Source organism: Gordionus sp. m RMFG-2023, chromosome 5 (assembly GCF_954871325.1).
Source record: "Gordionus sp. m RMFG-2023 chromosome 5, tfGorSpeb1-WG-v2, whole genome shotgun sequence".
Classification (NCBI taxonomy): Eukaryota; Metazoa; Nematomorpha; class Gordioida; order Chordodea; family Parachordodidae; genus Gordionus; species Gordionus sp. m RMFG-2023.
The window spans coordinates 27,130,664-27,153,631 of NC_088779.1; the positions used below are offsets into that span (position 1 = coordinate 27,130,664).

A 22,968-nucleotide genomic window follows, 5' to 3' on the forward strand; every position below is an offset into this window, starting at 1 on the left:
TTTTGATAAGATATCTTTTTTGAAAATTTTAGAAAAGGAAAAGAGTTTTCAAATACTATTTTTTTTTAATACCTTTATTCCTTACGGCAATAAAGGGAGTCATCTTTCAACACTTTTCTTTACTAGATTTGAAAAGTTATATTAACCTTAATGGCTTCTTTTTCTTTTAGTTCAAAATATACCCTACTTTACCGAACTAATTAATTAATGTTTTAGAAAAAAAAAAGATAAGGAAAAAAAATAAATTGTTTTCTCTTCTTTGAAGATTTCGATTCATTAAAAATCTGGAGTGTTCAAATACTTCTTTTTTTTACCTTTATTCCTTACAGCAATAAAGGGAGTCAAATTTCAACACTTTTCTTTACTATATTTGAAAAGTTATATTAACTTAATAGCTTCCTTTTCTTTTAGTTCAACAAATACCCCCCGAAAAAGAAGATTGTATGTTTAAGATATTTTATCTCTAAAAAAAGGGAAAAATATATTAAGTTTTATTTAATAGAGAGGAGTAAGGAGAAGAAGAAAAAAAAATATTTACCGGGTAAGGGAGTATTTAGTTTGGAGTTGTGAGCCAAATTGTGCGGGTTTAAGTTATTTCTTTTCCCAGGAGGCACGCTAATAGACCTAGCGGAGCTGGCCGCGGCTAAATGATTAGAGGTGAGTGACTTGAAATTGATGGGGTTGGTCCTAAATGCTATTTCTTCACTGGCATGAGTGTCGGTCGGTTGAAGATTTAGCTCGCCCTTTAGAATCGAGAGGGGGAGCAAGGGAAGAGGAAGTAAAAAAAAGGTTTATATATCATAAGCGATCTAAAAATTTTATGTTTCGAATGAACCAGGAATGGGCCAAAAAAAAAAGATTAAAAAAATAGAGGAAATTATAAACCCACCGTGGGACTAGGTCTCGTTTATAGTAAGCGCGAAGATGGCCACGATGATGATCGCTAAATGATAGCACAGCGGTATGCAGTGGCGTAGCTACGGGGGTGGTTTTCGGGTTTGGACCCCTCCCAGAGCAAATTTTTTTTTTAGATTATAGGTTCAAAAGACTTAAAAGTGATTTTATATGAATTATATTTTTCTGGTTTTGATGTTTGTGGAAGGATATTATATTACTATTGAAATTATTCTGGATAGTATTATTATAAAGTCATAGAGAATAATCTACTAAATTATAATAACATATTATTGATGCATTTAAAAAATATATTTATTATAAATTATCGAAGTTATGGTTATGATTTGTAAGATAAACCCGGCCGAAGGCCGGGCAAAAGGGCGGAAGGCCCGTTAAAAGGGGTCTGGGGGGGGGGGGGGGGCGAAGCCCCCTAGCTTTTATATGTATGGACCCCCTCTAAGGAAAATTCCTAGTTACGCCACTGGCGGTAGGTAACGCGATGATGTGCTAATATCGTGCCTACTATAAATGAGGTCTCGGTAATATTGATACACGAGCCGCCATTTTAACAAATAAAAGTGAGTCACATGACCCTACTTAATGATTATAGTACTGAAGAATTTATTCACCGAAAAAAGTGCATTTTGACAGCTGACGATTACTTTTCAAAATCAAACCTTGACTCTGTTTGAGTTAAATAAAATAAGATTATATACAAAGTTAACTTATGGCTTTTTAAAAAAAAATTCTTAATTACATGTCATTCAAATCTTATTCGTATGAACGAACTCGTTTCTTTATTCCTATAACTATTATTTCAGCTTTCGCGTAATTTTCACTTGAAAGGTATCGCGTTGGTTAAAAAAAAATAAAGAAAGAAGCATACACTACACAGCTCCTGTTCCACGACATTGTATATTCGCATGCACGAAATACATGACTTTCGAGATAGGCGGTTAAAAAAAATCCGGCTTCACCGATCCGAACAGATATTCGCCCAAATCTATCCGGTAATAAATACCGGATCTGGTCGGTATCGAGAATTTCGGATCGTCGGAAATTTTCGAAACCTATATATATATATAACCACTTTTTTTTCTTCCCTTAACTTATTCAAAATAATCAAATACTTTCGGGTAGTGTTGTTGAAAAACCCGATTTTTGAAAACGGCCCGATTAAGATGGTAACCAATCAAAATAATATCGTGTAAGCCTGGGGGATTTTACCCACTACGCTATTTTATAGTTGACTAAAGTATAGTAGCATAACAACACTGTAGATGACAGAGAGGTTTGGGCTTCTACTTGCCAAAATCTCGAGGCTTACACACAATATTATTTTGGCTAAATTTTTCAATCTGATCACTTTTAAAAAAAAGAACTACTTTCACGATATTCCCCCCCTCCCACCTTCTTTTTTTTTAAAAAAATATTGGAATAATTTTTATGAAAATTCCTTCATTTTTTTTCATTTTTAGTTATTTTATCCTTAAATCCATCAATGATAATTTATAAAACTTTAAAAAATCACTTAAAAATTATGGAAGGGGAAATTTTTAAATTTTTTTTTCATCAATAAATTGGTTATCGATTTTATAAATATTAAAATTATTATTAGAAATGTTTATAATGACAAATTCACCACCTGACAATTAAAAAAATTCGAGGCTTAAATTTATTGAAAAACTAATAATTTAAAAGGTATATTTTTTTTTCCTTATTAATATTGATAATTTTTTTAAAAAAAGGCGAACTCAATATTGTAGACAGAATATTGCCTGAAATTTGTGCCATATATGAGCAAAATCTTAACGCTTTTGCGTAATGTTTTACGGGATAAAATATTGAGTTTGCCGTTTTTAAATATCGGCTCAAATTTATCTTTACAATTGTGTCACTTTAGAGAAACCTAATTTTTTTTAAATATTAATTTTATATATATATAGGTAGATAATTGTAATTAATAGGATATAATAAGATATTCCAATTTCAAAAAGATTTATTTTGCTCCTTTTTAATATACATTTCACGGTTTAACAACACTACTTCAGAAAATCTGAAGGCCTTAGTATGAAACTTGTTCTAAAAATGGGAAAATATTTAAATTAAAAAAAAAAAAAGTCGGGTAGAAAAAAATTAAATCCGGGCCGGCCTTAAAATTTCGAACTTTGCTGGGGTTGGTATGGTATATCTAAAATATCTTCCCACTTAATAAGAGGTATAACGGTTTAGAAAACGCCAATGTTAGGTTACAGTAAAAATTTATCAACGCGGATGAGCATAAATAGATAGAAGTAAATAGATGACACATAATCTGGAAGATTTTTTTTAAAAAAACAAAGAATGTATCCATTAAAAAGCAGTTACAAATTGATAGCCATTTTGTATCTGTAAACTAATTTCTTATTCAAATTTTAAATTTTGGCGCAAATGCCTTGGAGGAAATCGAACTTAACCAAAAAATTTGTTTCATATATTTATATTAAAAAAAATAAACATATACTTTGTTAAGTGCGTGGTCAATTTCATCGCAGGCGGAATCGGCGGCGATTTTATCGAAATCGTAATCTGGGAGTAAAATAATACAAAAAAAATGGTTGATTTATTTAATAAATATTATTTGAAGAGAAACTTTTTAAATTCAAAATGGACACCAGTAATTGGGCCAAAATATTAACGTAATTAAGTCCGGACTAAAATACTCGAAAAGTGTGTCTTGTAATTTTTCTCAAGATGTGATATGATCGATGACATTATCATACTATCTAGACTGAGAATTCATTGGTAATGTGTGTACCAATATAAAAAAAAAATCAGCTGGTGACGTGACGCCAAAAGGTGAAACAGAAATAGTTTTTTAGAGAAAAGATAACTCAAACTAGTAACATGCAAGTGTTTTAGAATGTAACGAACTAGAAACCTTTTTCAAAAATGTAACAATAAGTAGTAACTTTTGAAATATTTCATAAATTACGCAGCCACTGGACGCTACGTCTTAAAAAGGTAACATGAAGGCGTAAGGAAAACCTTATCAAAAGTCAATGTTTCGTTAAGTATAAATTTAGTCACAATCAATGTGATTCGAGTTTCCTCGGTGAGTAATATAAAATGATGGCATAATATACAAAATTGGTATCAAAAATAAAATACTTTTTCAAAATTTATCGATTTAATATGTGAGAATTAGATCAGGGTGCAGCCCGTGGGATTGGACAATTTATGAAAAATAATTTTTTTATGGGTTTTGAACCTTATTTTAATATAATTAGGTAAATTTATGAAGTTTTTTCCTTCTCATTTTAATACGAGCCAGACCAGACCGCTTGTATAAAATCATTTGACAAACCGGGTTGGAAACCAGGGAACGGTTTAAACCTAGTAGCGCGAACCTTTAGTAAGAAGTGATTGGTAAATCTTGTAAAACCATAAAACCTTCGAGAAAATTATTTTGAATTCAACTTTCCATGCCCTTCTTCCCCTTTAGTTTTTCCAAGAATGAAACTTGTTTTTTTCGTGATCTTAAATAATAGGTATTTTTTTAAAAAATTGACTTTTAGAAAGGGGAAAAATTACTACAAACGGATGGGCCTGAAATAAACTAGAGGGTATAACGTTAACTTAATCGGAATGGGGTGCGGGTTTGTTGTCCATAATTCGGTCAAAACTTGGTCCGTAAAAAAAAATTGCTAACCAAACAATTTCGAACCCTCGAACCATTGGAATAAATGATGAGTAATTGAAAATTATGGGCATTCGTGATATGCATCGGGCCTAATTTTTTAAGCCTGGACCGTCATTTTTATTAAAAATATTACCGGTCCGGCCCTAATTTATTTAAATATAAAAATTCATTCTTTTAAAAATATTATAATTACTCAAAATAAAAGATATATATCATATGGCGTCTAGTTTGTACAAATAAAATAGCATTTTTTTTATTTTACATAAAAAATTCAACATAAAATTGATAAATTTTAGATATTAAAAAAAATTCTAAGGTCCGACCCGGCCCGGCCCGAATTTTTTAAAAATATATTAGGCCCGAACCCAATATTTTTTTTAAAAAAAATTAAGCCTTCCTTTGCAGATCTCTAATAGGAATACTAAAAAAAACAATTAATACTTCACCACCCCACCCCCCTTCTTCCAAAATTTTCAATAAAATATTTTCGTTTTTTTTTTCAAAATCAAGTTTTTTTAGAGGAGTTTTTTTTTATATAACATTAAAAAAAAAGTGTTCTTGTAAAAATAAAAATAATAATTTATGTAAACATGTGTAAAAACATTACGCATAACGTAAATAATTAATTCCATTTTCCCCGCCTTCATTTCGCGAAATTATTTTATTTTCTCTTATTTACGCGAAGTTATTTTTCTTATCAAGGATAAGAGCTCGAATTTATTAAGTATTCATAACTAGTTATTATAATTAGTTAATCATAATTACTACATATATCGTATTTTTATTTTAGATAAGAAAGAAAAAAAGTTGAAAAATTACTTTTATTTTTTGGGAGAGGGGGGGGGGGAAAGGCAATGACATATAATAATAATACCTAAAACTGACGAATTAAAAGTGTAGTACATCGATGAAAAACAGCTGGAAACGCCATTTTGGTTACCCATATCATTATTTAAAAAAATTTTAACGAGAGGTCAATTGTATTCATATGTCTGGACGCGAACTTTATTAAAGAATTGTCTGATCATCGAGATAATAAGGAGGCAAGTTATCGATTTAATAGTAGTTTTTAAGATGCGAATAATTACTATATGCAAAAAGGCGGGTAAAGCTGATTTGCCTTCAACGACGCTTTCAAATGCATTATTATGAATGCATCGTCAACATAGGTATTATTATGTGTCAATGGGGAGAGGGCATGGCATTATATTTTCGATTAATTATTTTTTAAGAGCTCTTGGCGAGGAAAGGGTATGACCCGTGCTATGTCTGGCGGACTCGTAGTATTTTTCTCGGACCGGACAAGGTCGCTAAAATGATGTCAAGGTGGGTCTATAATTTGTACAATATTAAGGGAGGGGGGGGGGGAGAGTAATGACGCTTAACGCATAAAAAATGGATAAATTTTACTTAGCCGAAAAACTATCCATTCAGCCACGAACTCTCACTCAAAAATAAAGAAGGGTTTCGAGAGGATTAAACCAACAAAAATAAATATATAAATCAGCTGGAGCCTCAGAGTTCAGCGAATTTGTTTCGGTTTGCTTCGAAGATGCGCCGAATACCCAACAGTACTCTCTAAACTAAATTTTGCCCTTTTTAAGGAGGAGCAACATATCCGCAATTTTGACAACGCCTAGTCACGAGTCCAAAAAATATATATTATTTATGACGGAGGATGTGAAGATATTAATATTAATTATATCTCTTAAAAAATAATTTATAACTTAACTTACAATATATACTTTCGCAGGGTGGCACTTATAAATATCTAATTTCAAAAAAAAAAAAAAAATAGGTTGACAAAAAAGAAAAATATTATTTTCCGAGGAATATAAATCCCCTTTTCCGCCACTTATCCCAATTTCGTTCCTACCAAGAGAATCAATTCTAATAAAATATACCCAATTAAACGAAAAAAAAATGATTGACGAATAGAAAATTTTTTTTATTATTTTTGTAAAAATTAAAAATAAAAATTAGAAGAAAAATTATAAATTTTTATATTTTTAGAATTTCAAAAAAAAAAAATTTACAAGGTAAAAAAAAATGAAGTATTTTCGCGTAAGGAATGCTATAGTGTTCGCGATGACGATTCAACAAGACTCCCGCGAAAAGCGGTGCGCGCATCTGTATAAATAAATTTACAAATTACATTATCAAAATTTCAAATTTTTTTGCTTTTCTTCGTCTAGTCTATACCTCTAGTTATTAAATTTTTGTATCGATAATAAAATTATATTTTAAGAAATTAGATTAAATATTCTGATCTCTGATGATTATTATTTTTTAAAAAAATGGACGCGAAACGCAATAAATGCATGGTTTATTTTATTTAAAAAAACAAATATTTTAAAAAAGAATAAAGAGAAGAAAGAAATAAATAAAAAGAAGGGGGGACTCGAAAAATTAATAATTTAAGGGGGTGAGGTGTACGTCAAAGTCAAAGGTGTAATTTTTTTAAAAATTATATCGTATAAAAAAAATTTCCATAAAAAAAAATAAAAATATATTCCCTGAGGATTGTTGACAAGATGAGATTTTTATATGATTTTTTTTGGTTAGATAAAAAAAAAAGAGGGGGAATGGATAAGTGGGTTGAAGGGAAAGATATTTTTAAAGGTTGATCTCGATGATCACGCCGGGTCCAACGTTAAATATCGAATACTCGATATCAAAAATGGCGTTGATTTAATCGGTTATCGAGTCCCGGTTTGAAAGCTGGATATCCTTGGCCTAGGGATCACGTATCGGTGCAAGTTTCTCATTTCCGTTTCTTCGATACTTTCGTCTTTTGGCTCCTCGTTCAAATTTTGCGACATTTTAATATCCTCTCCTTGCTTATCGATATTTATTTCCGGGGGGTTGGGCTTGAAAAACTGCCGGCTGACGGTATCCGAAAATCGGACAGATTTGGTCCTTCCCAATGGCCGGATCGGATTATTATTTTTCGAGCCATTGACGATTTCTCTGCCGCCTGATCTAATACTACCTTGAACAGTTCCTTCATTAAATTTGTCGAAAGACTCGTTAAGACAGTTAGAAAGCATCTTCAGTGAAGCTAGGCTCTGCTTGTAAAGCATGGGGGAGTCGTTGAGTTTCCGCGCTTTCCAATCTAATTCCATCCCTCGAGCGTCCTTGAGAATTGTTTCACAATTGTCTATGTCGGCTGGCAAACTTCCGTTATTACCATGTGCTGTTTTCTTGAGTATGCCCTTGGCCGGGTAGGAGTTACGGCTGTTATGACCTTCTTTACGACTACTCGTGTTAGAAGAGGAGTTATGATTAGAATCGTTAGGGGTGGAACGCGGTAAGGTGACAAGAAAAGAAGAAGACCTTTTGAGAGAGGAGGGTCTACACCTTTGGCTCAGGGTGGGGCTAGATGGGGCTGAGGGTGGCATGGCTATAACTTTCTCCAGTGCCTCGACCCGGTCTAGAACGGTGGGCCTAGGGTTATTTCCGATTTCGAAGACCTTAGAAGACGGGTTTAAGTCATCAGTGGTATTTGTAGAAGTGGTAGAAATAGGCGATTGAGAGTTTTTGCAGAGAGATTTAATCTTGGCGAGAAGAGTGGCAAAATCGTCTTCTTCTACGACTCCGGCTATCTCTGATTCCGCGTGAATTTTAGGGCTAGATGAATTATTTAAATGGCTAGATATTGACAAGCTAGGATAATGACAATAAGGGGTCTTTGATGTTTGAGAAATGGGTTTCGAATAAGGAAAACTGGAATTATTTGGAGGGACAAGTGGCCGCGAGGTAGGATTGGTCGATTGAAATTTTTCGAAATTATTATTATGGCGGTACAGAGGAGTGTTCGAAAAACTTTGAGAGGGCAGCGGCCTAGGGTGGTTAATTTTAGTCGTATCACCGTTATAACCCATTAATTTGTCGAAAGTTTTTTTAATCGGGCGAGTCAGGGAGCGCGGGAAATACGAATCCCTCGAATTGACGTATTGTACGGGTATGCTTATACTGCGATTCATATCGCATATCATGGTATCATTGACATCTGTAACATGGCTGTAAGCCGAAGGTGAACTAAATTGCTTGTAAAAATCTCTATCTTTTCTATCGATAGTGCCATGCGAGGGTTTGGTCAGTAGGGTCTCGAGATTCCGCGGGAAAAAATTCCCTAACATATTACCGTTTTGATGGAAATCACGCGTGACGTAGCCATCTTTGAAAAGGTCCTTCCCCATGCAAGATATGGACATTCTGCGCCTGGGTGGAGGGGGCGGATAATTTTCCCCTTCAAGGTTATCGCATACGTCCCCCTTCAAGTCGGTATGATGAGTGAAGTGATTTGGTTGAAATATTTTGCCATTACTGACAATATCCGGGCTAAAAGATCTATCTTTAACTCTCATTGGTTCAACGACGCCCACTAGTTTGTAACCGCGGCCCTTATCTTTCTCGGTTTCTATAATAATCGAACCAGCATTGTGAGAGTCGGTGTTACGAGGAACGGGCTTATAACTACCCATAATTTGATTTTCCAAAAAAATTGGGTTATTCTTTGTCCGTTTTTCTAAGAAAACGGGAATTTCCCGGTAGCCGTTCCGTTTTGTTTGCGCCAAATTTTTCTCGAGTTCGGACCGCCCGTCAAAAGTTTGTCCGTTGGCTAACCCGCCTTTTAGCAGGGTCCCCTCCTTGTATAACCAGGTTGAAGGACTAGGACGATTAAGACAAAGTTCCGTCAAGGGGAAGTTCCCGTAACGCGATTTTGCATCCATGACGGAGCGTTTTTTATTTCAGTTATTTTGATAATTGAAAATGGCAAAAGCTTTGGAAGGCACGATTAAAATGCTTTAAATTGATGGTAGGAAGAATTATTTTTGAAGTAAAAGCAAAATATATATATATAGTGAATTAGCGATTACTAAAATTTTATCTGTATGGCGAATGGGCGTAAAGTGGCAAGAGCAGCTACAGAAAGAATGGAATATATATAACCGAAATATCTCGGATGACTAGAAACGAGAATTCTTTGAATGCATCATTTAAAAATACTCAATTTTGGGGTTTTAGCAATCAGAAAATCGAAGCTCGGAGTATTTCTTATTTATACGTTGGAATACACGATTGATAATTCTTCTAATCTATAAGCGTTTCGTTTGAAGATTATGGATGATTAATGATATCTCCTCAACAACAAAAAAAAAAGAAGGAATTAAATGAAAAAAATGTAGTTATTTTTATTCCAAAATAAATATAAAAATTTCATAATTTATTTTAAATAATAATAAAAAAAAAATTAAAATTATATTTTAAATTTATAATTTATATATCAATTTTTATATAATTTTTTCAAGGATATAAATTTTAAAAAATCATTTTTATAATTATTATTATTATTATAAAAAAATTTTTTTATTTATTTATTTTTTCGGAAGGAATGAAAAAAAAAAAATTATATATTATATATAAATTATTTATTCCTTATAAGTTTAATTAGATTATAATTATTACCATTTATTTTTATGATGAGATCGTAATAGAAATAAAATAATATTTTTCTGTCGAATTTAAGCGTACAGAATCATCGCCTCGTGGCTAAAAAAAATAGAAAGAAAATTAATTTTTAAAGGGGGGAGAGGGAATTAGAAAGATTTACTCGCATAACTTTTAAAAAATACGTCATAGTTTTAAAATATGCGAAAAATTATTAGTCATTGTTTTTTTTTAAAATAGAAAATGAGTGCTTTTCTGTTTTTTGTTAGCGCGACCATGTTTTAGTAGTGTTGTTGAAGAGCCCGATATGGGACGATTAAGATTTTAAGCTAAAATAATGGAATGTAAGCTTCGAGATTTGGCAAATAGATGTCCAAACATTTCTGCCCAGCTATGAGCGCTATCTTTAGTCTTGCAAAATGTTATTTTGGTTATAAATCTTAATAGGGCTTTTTAACAATACTACGTGTTGTTAAATATTGTTTAAACGGCTCGTTTTGAACCGGTTTTTAAAAACGGGTAACTCAATATTTCATCCAGAAAAATACCACACCTGAAGATTTTGCTCATAGAAGGAAACAAAGGTCTAGATATATATTAACGAAATCTCGAGGCTTAGGCAATATTTTTCCGGCTAAAATATCGAGTTAGCCGTTTTAAAAAATCGGCTCAAAACGAGCCGTTTAACAACACTATTGGTAAAAAATTTGCGTGATCAGGTCAATTTGTGTAATATTTTAAAAAAATTTGACGGAACTTTATGGAGGGGTATTTTTTTTACAAGGGTTGGAGTGGAATACATTTCTGGCAAAAAAAATGGGATTTTACATCCCTTTAAAATACATGATTTAAAATTGAAAAATAAACTCTTTTAAGTACCTATTCTATAAATCTGATTCGTTATTTTTAATTTAAATATGCTAACACTACGCGAATACAATAAAATTTCCGGTAAGCGAGAGGGGTGGGCACGAGACTTTATTAATATGGGGGAGGAGCGGGGGGTTATGGCGTTACCAAGACGGAACGGTTTTAAATTTGTTAATCGGGCAGAGCTAGGTCTCAAAAATTAATATAAATTTGGCGCTGCCTTAAATTACATTCTTTTGGAATTAACGACAAAAGCAAACCAGTTACTTTTAAAGTCAATTTTATAAAATATCTTAAATATCAAATATATCTATATCTCATTATTTCATTATTTTTGTGTCATGATTCCCCTAAATATGATGTCTAATTTCATCAGGTGCTCATGTAGAACGTTTTCTTAGTTCCCAAGAAAAACTTATTTTTAAAAGAAATCCCAGCACGCCTTAGATACCAATCTAGAAAATATTTTAACGTTAAAGTCAAATAGAAAAATATTTAGGCCAATTTTTTTTGAAAAACTAATTAGGTGCAAATATTTCGTTGGATATGTTGTTATTTTCATTTTCCCATTAATTAAAATTTTTATATCGCAAAATTATGTTGTATTATATATAAATATATATATATATATATTCATGATGAGTTATATAAATAATTTATAAGTAACTTGAAACATAACTAAATAACGAAAAAAAAAGTAACGAATAACTGTGACTAATTACTTTTCTAAAAAAAATGTAACGTATGACTAATTACTTTTCAAAAGTAAACTTTTACCATCATTAATTATAACCCAATGCGTCCAACCCTGTTTAACAAGTTTTTGAGTTCGTTAGTTATTCGTATTATATTATTTGTATAAATCGAATTTTATTATTAGCAGCATTAGTATGTATGATATGATGAATATTAAAATTTTATTCGATTCGTTGAACAAATCTAATTCGGAGTAAAAATGATATAATGAAATGAATGGGGGAAAAAAATATTTGCTATAGAAAACTTTAATACTAAAACTATAGTTATAATCCCGCCTATAATAACGCTTCTTCGAAAGGGAACCTAAAATGTTGAAAAAGCACGCGGGAACCGTAAGAACCGGAAAACGTTACACAAGATTTTCGAGAGAAAAGATATGCCCAGCCCAGCCCGGCTCGACCCAAGCTAATGAACCTAAAAAAAACAAATGGGCTCTATTCCGAATTCAAACTTCCAATTTATTTATTTTTTTTGAATAAATAAAGGTTCTAACTCCAAAGAAAAAATCAACGTTTTTAAATATTATTATAAAAAATTAATAATTTCCTTATCTCAACAACATACCTTTTCGTGATTGTCATAAAAATATAAAAATTTAATTAAAAAAAATTAAATATTATAAACAAAAGTATTATCTCATTTTCCAATTTTATTTTGAATATTTTTTTTCTATTTTAGGAAATTAAAAGTTTCATATAATATATTATGAGAAAAGAAAATTAAATTTATTATTGTTAAATATGGAAAGGAAGAAAAAATAAAATTAACGAAAAACGAAATAAAATAAAATATCTATGAATAATAATTTATATAATGTACTTAAACTAATAAAAATAAAAGAGTTCCTTTTCTTTATTCATCATTTCGTTTTCATGTTTAAGAAGATAAATGAAAAATATATTATCTAATCCAAATGGAAGATGGTTATCTGTCGTTGGCAAAATAAAAACTATGACATTATTTTTTCGTATTATCATTATTAGATTAGGATTTATATCTTTTTATTTTGTAATGTAATTATTTCGATATTAAGAAAAAGATAATGAAAGAAAACTCATAAATAATGTAAGTTACAGAAGCATTTTACGAATACTTATTGAATCGCGAAGCGATACAATGGTGATAGCAAATATTTTCGTGACAGGTATTTATTGGGCAAACTCTAAAGTGCAAATAATTTACTAGAATAGGTGATCGGAATTTATCTTTAAGCAGTGGATAGCCTATAGGCTGAAGGGTTAGTGTAACATTGGCTAATTAGTAGTGTTAAATGGCTTGATTTATAACCAATTTTTTTAAAAAACGAAAAAAAAAAAATTTCCAAAGACTGGAGATTTCGGCATTAAAATACCCAAATCTTTCTGCCAAAATTGTGGGCAGAATCTTCAAGCTCGAGTAATTCATTTCTGGCTAAAATCTTGAGTAAGCCATTCTTAAAGATCGGCTAAATCGGGTCACTTAGTAACACTACTTACTAATTATAAAAATATTTAGAAAAATATGGCTAAATGAAAATGAATTTTGTTTTGTCAAATGCAAATGCAAATATTCAGAATTCTGCGCGAATTAGATATCGGTATCAGACCTTCATAGGTCTTAATTTTTTGATGAAGTCTGGTCCAGGCCCACAGTATGGCCCAGCCCAAAAAAAATTCCCAAGCTCATTAATAATCATAAAAATATTCCGCAGTCTCATATCCAAAAATTAAATTTATTTGTAAATAAATTTTAAAAAAATAAACAAAATTTAAGTGTTAGGTCAACATTTTGTTTAACTTTAAATATTGAAATTTATTATAGTTAGAAGAAGAAAAATTGGAATATTTTATAAGAAAAATAGTATAATAATTTCGGCCCAAAAAAAACAACAATTATAAAAACCTGCAGTTAATATTTTTAGCGCGATTTGAGCCGATTTTTAAGAAAAGGCTAACTCAATATTTTTTTCCGGAAAAATATTGGCCATATGTATCCAAACCTTTGTGCCAACTATGAGCAAAATCTTCAGGCTCGCATAATATTTTTCCGGGTAAAATATTGAATAGCAATACCAGTAGTTTCTACAATTACGTAAGGAATTCAATCCGATCGGGAGAAAATTATGGAAATGAAATTTAATCGCATTGGTCGGAAAAAAAGGAACTTTGGAATTAGTTTGTTTACTTTTCTTCTTTCATTTTTTTTTAAATTTTCAAAAAAAAAAATAATAACACCTTGTCAAAAAGGCGGTAATATAAAGGAAAACGGAAACGAGTTAAATTATATTACTATAGTATTTACTTTATTAAAAGTAATTACCTTTTTATTTTTTAACACACTAGGAAAGGTTTGGGTAATGGGATTAAAAACAAAGCTCAATCCACAAGGCGCTTGCCGAAAGAAAATTCGCTAAGCGTAGAGGCAAGGAATCTTTTATATCTCCTCCATTCAAATTATAGTCTTGAAAACGATAGTGTTTGACTATAAATTAGCGGTAACCATTTTTCTTAACCAGCTAAAAAAAACACAGCAATGGTTCCATCCAACTATCCCCGGCCGGGCGGACAAATAATTTTTATTTTGGACCGGGTTTTTTCGAGACAAATAAGATAGAGAAAGATTTAGAAAAAAATTGTCTTGGATTGTAAGGTATCCAACAACCAATACTAAGGCTGTGTCCTAAACCTGTTTGAAATTCTGAAAAAAATAAAACAAAACTTTGAAATCGTATGTTAAAATTTCGGAATTTTCTAGAATTATGTTTATACTTGTTTTTTATTTTTATATTTAAAAAATGGCTCATTTCTTCTTTCGTTGAAGTTTCGAAAGTTTGCCAAATATATTTTTGATATTTAGGACATAACCGAAAGAAAGAGTAATAAAAAAAGAGAAATATCGCATTTTCTTACGAACAAGAGAGAAACACCAGTGTAAAAAAAAATAATACACTTAATGGCCAAAGAAACAACACCTCGACTTTTTCATTTTTATTAATTTTCGAGAAAAAAAAATAAGAAATATTTTATTTTGTCTTTGAAAAAGGTAATAATATTAATATTTTTTAGACGTATTTTTTTTTGTTGTAATTTCAAAAGGTAAATGCCGCTTGCTACTTCGTAAAGCAAATAATAATAATAAAAAAATATTAACATTTAACGCTAAAAAAAAAAATTGATAATCGAAATTTCTTTATGGCAAAATTAATATAAAAAAAATTATAGGGATCATTAAGATTATAATGATACGAGAGAAGAAAAAAAATGGTGCGCTAAACGAGATAACTTGCCTAATTTGGACATCGGGGATTATCAAGTGGGTACGTGTCCCAAGAATTTACCGAATACATGAAGCCCGACCAGACCGATAGTTTATAAAACATCGGGCAAACTCACATCGAAAAAAATTTTTTCAGATGGGAAAGAGAGAAGGGGGGGGGGGGGCAGCGTAAAAGGAAATAACTAAGAATGAAATATGAACATTAAAGAATACCCAATACGCCTATAATAAATATTACCCATCGAATAATTGTGTTATTCATTTTTTTGTTAGAATAATAAAACTAACATTCAATTCGAAAGTTACGAATATTTTTGAATAATTCGATCGAATAAATGAAAAGAAACACTTATTCGCCGAATGATTTATTAAGAATCGAGTAATTCGCTTTCGACTGCCGAATTCTTGCGCGTACCATAACTAACGCACGCGCGTAACATTATCATTCACAAATTCTTTTACCTCTATTTTTTAGTTTGACGCATATTTTGAACTTCCATAGCTATCATATGTATTCTGCTTGATTTTGGCATAAACTTTCATTTAAACTAATTTCGCCACGAATCCTCTTAAAAGACTCATTTGGAAGTTATTGGCATTCAAACCTTTTCCAAAGTAAAGTTGCGTTGTGTGAAATTAGTCACCAAAACAAGATAGACCAACATTCAAGCCAGGGTCCTCTAATTGCGTCATAAAAATCTCGAGTATGGGTACCCTTTTAGTCAACACAACATATGTCAGTATCCATTTTTAAATTTTAGTCATACGGAAGGGGGGCGGGATCTAGAAGAGGAATAATAACAACCGTACGCAAATTTCTAGACCAAAAATCAAAGAAATTCCTTCAACAACCAAAAAAAAACTAGAAGACGGGTCATTAAGCGCTAAAATTTAATATAATAAAATGATGATGATGATAGAAAACTCCTTATATTTTCATAAAAAAATATAACATCGCGATAACAAAAACATTAAAATTTACTCGCCTTAAAAAAAAAATTTTAGATAAATTTCTTGGAAAGAGAAGAAGAGACATCTCGTATAAAATATTTATGATAATAAGAAGAAAATGAAATTTACACAAAACAATTACGAGTACAGAATTTTAGTGAAGTAGCTAACATAAAAAAAATTAAATAATAATAAAATAGCGAACTTTATTAGGTAAAAAATAAAATAAAGGTATAAAATTGTGAAACGATGATTCATCTCAGATATTTTTTATTACAATGCGAGGCAAGTTGCCGCCGGAAATCCAATTATTTTTTTAAAGAATTAAAAAGAAGGGGGGGGGGCGAGGATGAGCCCTAGTTCGACTTATTTTTTTTAATACTTATTTCCGTTTAGAGGCTTAACGGTTTTTGAACTCGGACACCCTTATTTTGATTTGTTTTAAAAATGTTTTGAATTTTCTATTTAAGTTCAGGCCGCCTTACCGATAACCTAATTGTAAGGTTACGTAGCACGATTCGAACTTAATCTGACCAACCAAAAATCGACAATAGTGCGCATAAATTGAGCATTTTTTTAAACGCAAACAAATAATGAATTTCAAAATGGTATCGTGTAACTTGGTCAAATTACCGTTTGGCGTTACTTTTTTTTCGGTAAAGTCGGATTTTTACCCAGATAAAAATAATAAGCTGGAAGAGCACTAAAAAAAAATCTCCTTTCCCATTTCTTTAATTATATGTAAATTAAATTTAATATTATATAAAAAGTTTTATAAAAAAATATATAACTTGTCGTGGAATAATCTAGAAATCGATTGAAATAAAAAAAAGCAGACCATAATATAATTTACAAAAACCAATTATTTTTTTTATAAGTTAAAATTTTGAAATCGCCCATACTGATAAAAAAAAGAAGTAGCCTCAATTTAAGCAAGGGACGCGTTAGGCCCAATGACATATAATAATACCTAGACGAAAGATACATTCATTAAAAGTGTTCATGAATGAAAAACAGCTGGGGACGACATTATTAAAAATTTTAAAAGAGAAGGCCAATTTAATTCCTATGTCTGATGCAAACTTTATTTTATAGAATTGTATGATCATCGAGATAATAAGGAAGCAAATTATCATTTTAATAGTAGTTTTTAATATGAGAATAATTATTATATGGGTTACCAAGGAGGGTCCAGCTCATTAGCATTCAACGACGCTTTCAAGTGCATTATATTATGAATGCATCGCCATTCTAGGTACTATTATATGTCATTGGTTAGGCCTCATTTATAGTAAATGCGATTTGTTCAAGTGGTGCGGTATTTAACACCCGTTATTTATAAAATTAGGTCAAATAAATTAGATATCATATATAAAATATCGAGCGAAAGAAAACGCCGATATAAAATTTGAAAAAGATATTCAAAAAAAATAATTGTGAATCAGCTGTGATTTCGTTAGCGTCAAATACCACACCGTGTGAATAAATCGCGCTTACTATATATGAGGCCTTACGTTTTTTTTTGTTAAAAAAGTACCGCAAAAGGTAGACTGCTCAATTTGTGGGCACTATAAGACCGCCAGCCAAATAAAAAAAAAATTAAATAAATTTAAATCAAATCTATTATAAAAATGATAGTGATAAAATAAAAAATTTCTAGCAAAATATTGGTAAAATTATTTTAACATAAAATGTTTCAGACGCCTAACCAAGGGGGAGGGGAGGGGTCGTAAATTTGCCTCTTCTTGAAATTATCATTTTAAGCTAATAAAAATGTTCCCCCTATACCACCCCCTCTACCCCTTATAGATGTACAAAATATATATAGGTTTGAATTTGAAAGAAAAATTAGTAATAGTTAATATAAAAAAAAAGTGAAAACCCAAAAATATTTTTATAAAAATCTAACATAGCCTAAGATATACAATAAGTGGACCTAAAGATCTCTAAAAAAAATTTATGAGGAAAAAAAATGCATCAAATAATGCTTCTCCCCCCTTAGCAAAATCCCTATGAAATGATTGGATTGTCATATTGAAAATTATTTTCCATTATAATAATAATAATAAAAAACTAAAGAAAACATTTTAAAAAAACCACGTTTGTTTTTTTTTCATTCCTTAATTAAAATTTAATAACTGGTAAATCGGACATTACCTCAATTTTTACAAATTATTTTTATAATGATTATTTAGAAATTCAAAATGAAAAAAACTTATTTTTAAACATTATTTTTAAAAATTTCAAAATAACATGAAAGAAAATAAAACATTTGGAATGCCAAGGTTAATAAAAGAGAAAAAAAAATTTAATTTATAATTACAATTTTTCTATACCTAATCCATATTTTACAATCTTGAGATAATCAATCATATGTATTTTTTGTTTCCAAACTATTGATTATCAAAAAGTCGGATATCTAAATCTAAACTAATAGTAAGAGTTAAATTATTCGATTCGCAATTACTAGAATAAATAACAATAAATATGCAAGTCAAAACAATTCGTTATCATTTTAATCGTTATTATTTCCGTTATCTCCTTTCAGAAGACTTAAGCCTTATTATGGTGTTGTTAAACGGCTTAACTCAGTTTTTTAACCAGAAAAATATTATGCGAGCCTGAAAATTTTGCTCATAGAAGGAGCAAAGGTCTAGACATATAGTATCGAAATTTCGAGGCTTAGTCAATATTTTTCTGGCAAAAATATTGAGTTAGCCGTTTTTAAAAATCGGCTCAAAACAAGCCGTTTAACAACATTCGCCTTATACCCCTCCTCTCAATTTGGGTTGAACTGTCCCCTTATGCAGATAAAAATTATCCAAATCGCGAAAATCTCTGAAAGAAGGAGATGATAACCCACGGGGTGGGGGGGGAGGTGGGTTAACACTTCAAAGGTTAGGTTAAATCCCTGGTATATAACAACCGATATGACATAAGAGTCATCGGCAATTTACCATATCGCAAAAAAACATTCAAACAAAATTCCCATTCGATTCGAGATTATTCCCCTTTGCCCCTTTACAATCCTTATATTCCTATAAAATATATTATGTTTTATAATTGTGCATACCTCGAATACAAACATATATTATATATATTTTAAAAAATAATATTATATTTTTTTTAACCAAAGGCTTCTAAAACGCAACTAATTAGCGTTTTAATCGCACAATCAAACATGTTAAACAAAAATTTTTAACCCAATTGTCAGCATGCAATTTCGACCTATCAGCTTTTTATTGTTTATCTTTTTTTTAAAAATATAACAATGTTTGCTGGTAAAAAAAAAATTATTTTTGTCGATAATCGATCAATAAAAATATAAAACAAAATAAAAATTTTTTTAAGTCGATTTAGTTTTATATAAATCACATTAAGAGTCGGGAAGATTGGGGGAATATATTAATTCTTCTTAATTTAGAAACTAGACTTCTTCCAACTAAATTATCACTCGATAGATACCTTAAAAAAAAATCGAATTCCGCCCCATTGTTGCTCAAATTAGGACGAGTGCAACTATGAATTCGTTAAAAGTGTACATCAATTAAAAACAGCTGGGGACGCCATTTTGCTTACCCATATCATTATTTAAAATTTGAAACGAGAGGCCAATTTATTACTATTGTCTGATGCAAACTTTATCAAAGAATTACCGGATCATGGAAATAATAAGGAAGCAAGTAATCAATTTAATAGTAGTTTTTTTTACATGAGAATAATTACTATATGGGTTAACAAAATGGCGGGTCCAGCTGATTTGCATTCTACGACGCTTTCAAGAGCATTATTATGAATGCGTCGTCAGTCTAGGTATTATTATATGTCATTGGAAGAGTAGCACCGTGTTTTTTTTGCTATTTATTTTATATTTATATATATATATAAGAATTGGAATTAATAAATGCATTCGTTCATTCATTCATTCTTTTTTTTGTATATTCCATGTTTTTGTAAATGGAAAAAATGGAAAAAAATGTTGAAAACTTGTGCAAGTTTATAAGACGTGAGTACACAAACCAATTATCATTGATTAGCTTCGTTGTGTATTTTTTTTTGCTTTGTTAGAAAAATAAAATTTCATACAAAAAAAAACTTTATAATTAAATTAAGGAGAAAGGAAGAAAAAAGATAGAAAAAAAAAATAACGAGAGAAAAATGAAAGAAATTTTCGCAAAAAATAATTCTTTTTTTTTGAGTAAATTTATTTAGGTTTTTTTTTCTAACAGCTTCAAAAATTTAGGATCTCGATATGTCCATAGAGGGGGAGGGGTAGTGTTGTTAAACGGCTAACTCAGTATTTTAGCCAGAAAAATATTTCCTAAGCCTCGAGATTTCGATAATATATGTCTAGAACCTTGATTCCTTCTATGAGCAAAATCTTCAGGCTTGCGTAATATTTTTCTGGGTGAAATATTGAGTTAGCCAGCCATTTAACAACATTGGGGGAGGGAATAAAGAGGTTTATCTTAGAAAAAAAAGACAAAAGAAGAGAATGGAATGGAAGATTTTTTTACGAATATATGAAAAATGGAATTTTAAAAATGAAGATATCTTCTAAATATTCGCTATGTGAAAGTCGAAACTACCCCATTTGTAACATGATTTAAAAATGAAAAGATTAGCCAGCCATTTAACAACACTGGGGGAGGGAATAAAAAGGTTTATCTTAGAAAAAAAAGACAAAAGAAGAGAATAGAATGGAAGATTTTTTTACGAATATATGTAAAATGGAATTTTAAAAATGAAGATATCTTCTAAATATTCGCTATGTGAAAGTCGAAACTACCCCATTTGTAACATGATTTAAAAATGAAAAGATCCGCTTCAAAAAACAATAGATCCGGTTGGAAAACCTTTATTAAATTTTTGTCAGGCTGGTACGGGCCCGGCTGATCTCTAAACAAGCAAGAAGGCGGTGTACTAATTGGGTTTAATTTTTGTTCTTAATTCTGCAAGAAACCTTTTTTATGATTTTTTATTGTATAATGATGTAAGGTTACGATGATATTATAAAAATACAGGTTAGATAAATCTTCTTATAGATTAAAAAATAGCATTTAGTCAGCTGCGGGATGAGCTAGGGAATGTAGCCATAATTTTGGGATCTTAACCCGATTTTGATTGACCACAAAAAAAAGCTTTATTAACAAATATTTATACATTATTCGGTTTAGTCGTATCCGTATTCGAAATTTAGATATTTAATTGGGTTTTCGATTAATTTTTGTTTAAAAGGACATAACCCCTACTTATTTTTTCTTTCTTTTTTTCTAGAAAATTGCGCAATCATTTTTTTTTTAAAAAAAATTCAAATTACGTAGGCTTTCGATCATTCTATTTCTTTCCCCAGAACGTTTCCTGGAATACTAAACCGAATGTCAATCACAAATTTTCGGCTAAGAATAAATTTCGTCAAAAAAGTATTTGTTTTGGCGATTATAACTTATTAAAATATGTTATTTTTTAAAAGATTATTTTAAACGTGCACATAAATAAATCAATTTTTATGAATATTATTTTATTTTTTTGGCTTGGTTTTTAATATTCTTCAAATTTCTAAACAATTATGACGGCTTCGAAACGGCCGCTTCGGTGTAATAACTATCTTACGATTGGTGGGTGGCGGTGAGAGAATTCAAAATTTCCCCGAAATTATAAATAAAATGAATCATTCCCCTTCCAATAGAATTGCTATATATTTAGGAAACCGAATCAACGTCCATCGGGATTGGTCATTCAAATAGGGCGAAACAAATAATAATAGGTCAAGGTTATCCGGGAAAGGCTTATTACGGATGGAATATATTCCCCTCGTTAACGAAAATAGTAAAATGATAAGGATATTATTAAATTCAAGTCAATACTTCTTTTTAGTGCCACGAAAAAAATAATTAATTTACTTTTTAAATTATTTTATAATTTAGTTGAAAAGTTATAATAAAAAAGGTTAAATAAATCGCAATAGTTTTTTTATTTAAATTTTAAATGGTCCTATTTTTTAGTTCGACATCACCATTATGTATGTAATTATTGTTATATAACTTATATAAAATATATTTTTTAAAAAATATCAAACATATACTGAGTGGTTTATATAAAAAGTTAGAGGTTAGTTTTATATATATATAAATAAACAAAGAAAAAAAATAAACATTTATTATTTTAATATATTTTATTTTTTTATAAAAAAGTGAGTGAGGACAGAGATAGGGAGGACACTTTTGAAAGTTTAAAAACGCGACAATATTTATGCAATATTAAACTTTAAAACTTAAAAGTAAGCAGTATTTACTTATTTTAATATAAAATAATTGTGCAAAAGTTGAAATGGTAATATTTTGGAAGTTAAAATTTATAAAAATTTTTAAATAACGATCCATTCATGAGAATCATGAACGAACGAACGAATGTAATATAATGAGGTAAGTAGTGAGATGGGATGAATAGCTGCTATCATTTCGAATTATAATTGATTTCATTTTAAAATATTATATGTTGAATATATATATATAATTTATCCAGTATTTTTTTATTTATTTTTAGGCCAATAAAAGGTACCTTTGCACATCTATGAAGTAAAATCTTCAGGCTTGCGGTTATATTTCTCTGGCTATAATATTGTTGTATAAGCCGTTTTTAAAAAATCTGCTCAAATCGAGCCATTTAACAACAGTCACGAACGGGGCTTAAAATTTAATTTGACGCTTGAACCAGGCCAGAAATATAGATTAATCCTTCACTACAAAGGGTGGGGTAAATACGACCCCGCGACTTTTATTATCTATGTAATAAAAACCCTAGAAGATTCTGACCTGATTTTTTATAACAGTTTAACATTGTGTAACAAGAACTTACAAATGTCATGATTATTTAATTTGACTTATTTTGAGATATTTCCAATTTGTTAAGCTTGGGGTAAAATGTATACCGCGCCTGTGTACTTATGTAATTTTTTATGTTATTAATTATATGATTGAATATGGCAAGTTAATATATAAAATCGAAAATAATATATTTATTTATATTTTTTGATTTATATATTATGACTTTAAATTTGAATGTTTTATAATATTTATTTTTTCGGTGGAGTAAAAAAA

At 30.1% G+C, this 22,968-nt stretch overlaps 2 protein-coding genes across 2 annotated transcripts in view; both read right to left on the bottom strand.

Annotated features, from left to right (window-relative positions):
* The window catches only part of LOC135930310 (CLIP-associating protein 1-like), an 80,136-nt gene that overhangs the window by 38,299 nt on the left and 18,869 nt on the right, over positions 1-22,968 (bottom strand). The window contains exons 9-10 of the mRNA XM_065467091.1: positions 3,401-3,465; positions 539-743 (exon numbers count right to left, since the gene is read on the bottom strand). Coding sequence (XP_065323163.1) covers positions 539-743; positions 3,401-3,465 — 270 coding nt within the window. The remainder of the gene's footprint in view (positions 1-538; positions 744-3,400; positions 3,466-22,968) is intronic.
* LOC135930545 (uncharacterized) lies at positions 6,630-9,738 on the bottom strand. The gene is made up of 2 exons (XM_065467358.1): positions 9,463-9,738; positions 6,630-9,388 (listed from the first exon to the last, which is right to left on the bottom strand). Exon 2 carries the CDS (start codon positions 9,313-9,315, stop codon positions 7,279-7,281), a length of 2,037 nt encoding a protein of 678 aa, XP_065323430.1. The 5' UTR covers positions 9,316-9,388; positions 9,463-9,738; the 3' UTR covers positions 6,630-7,278.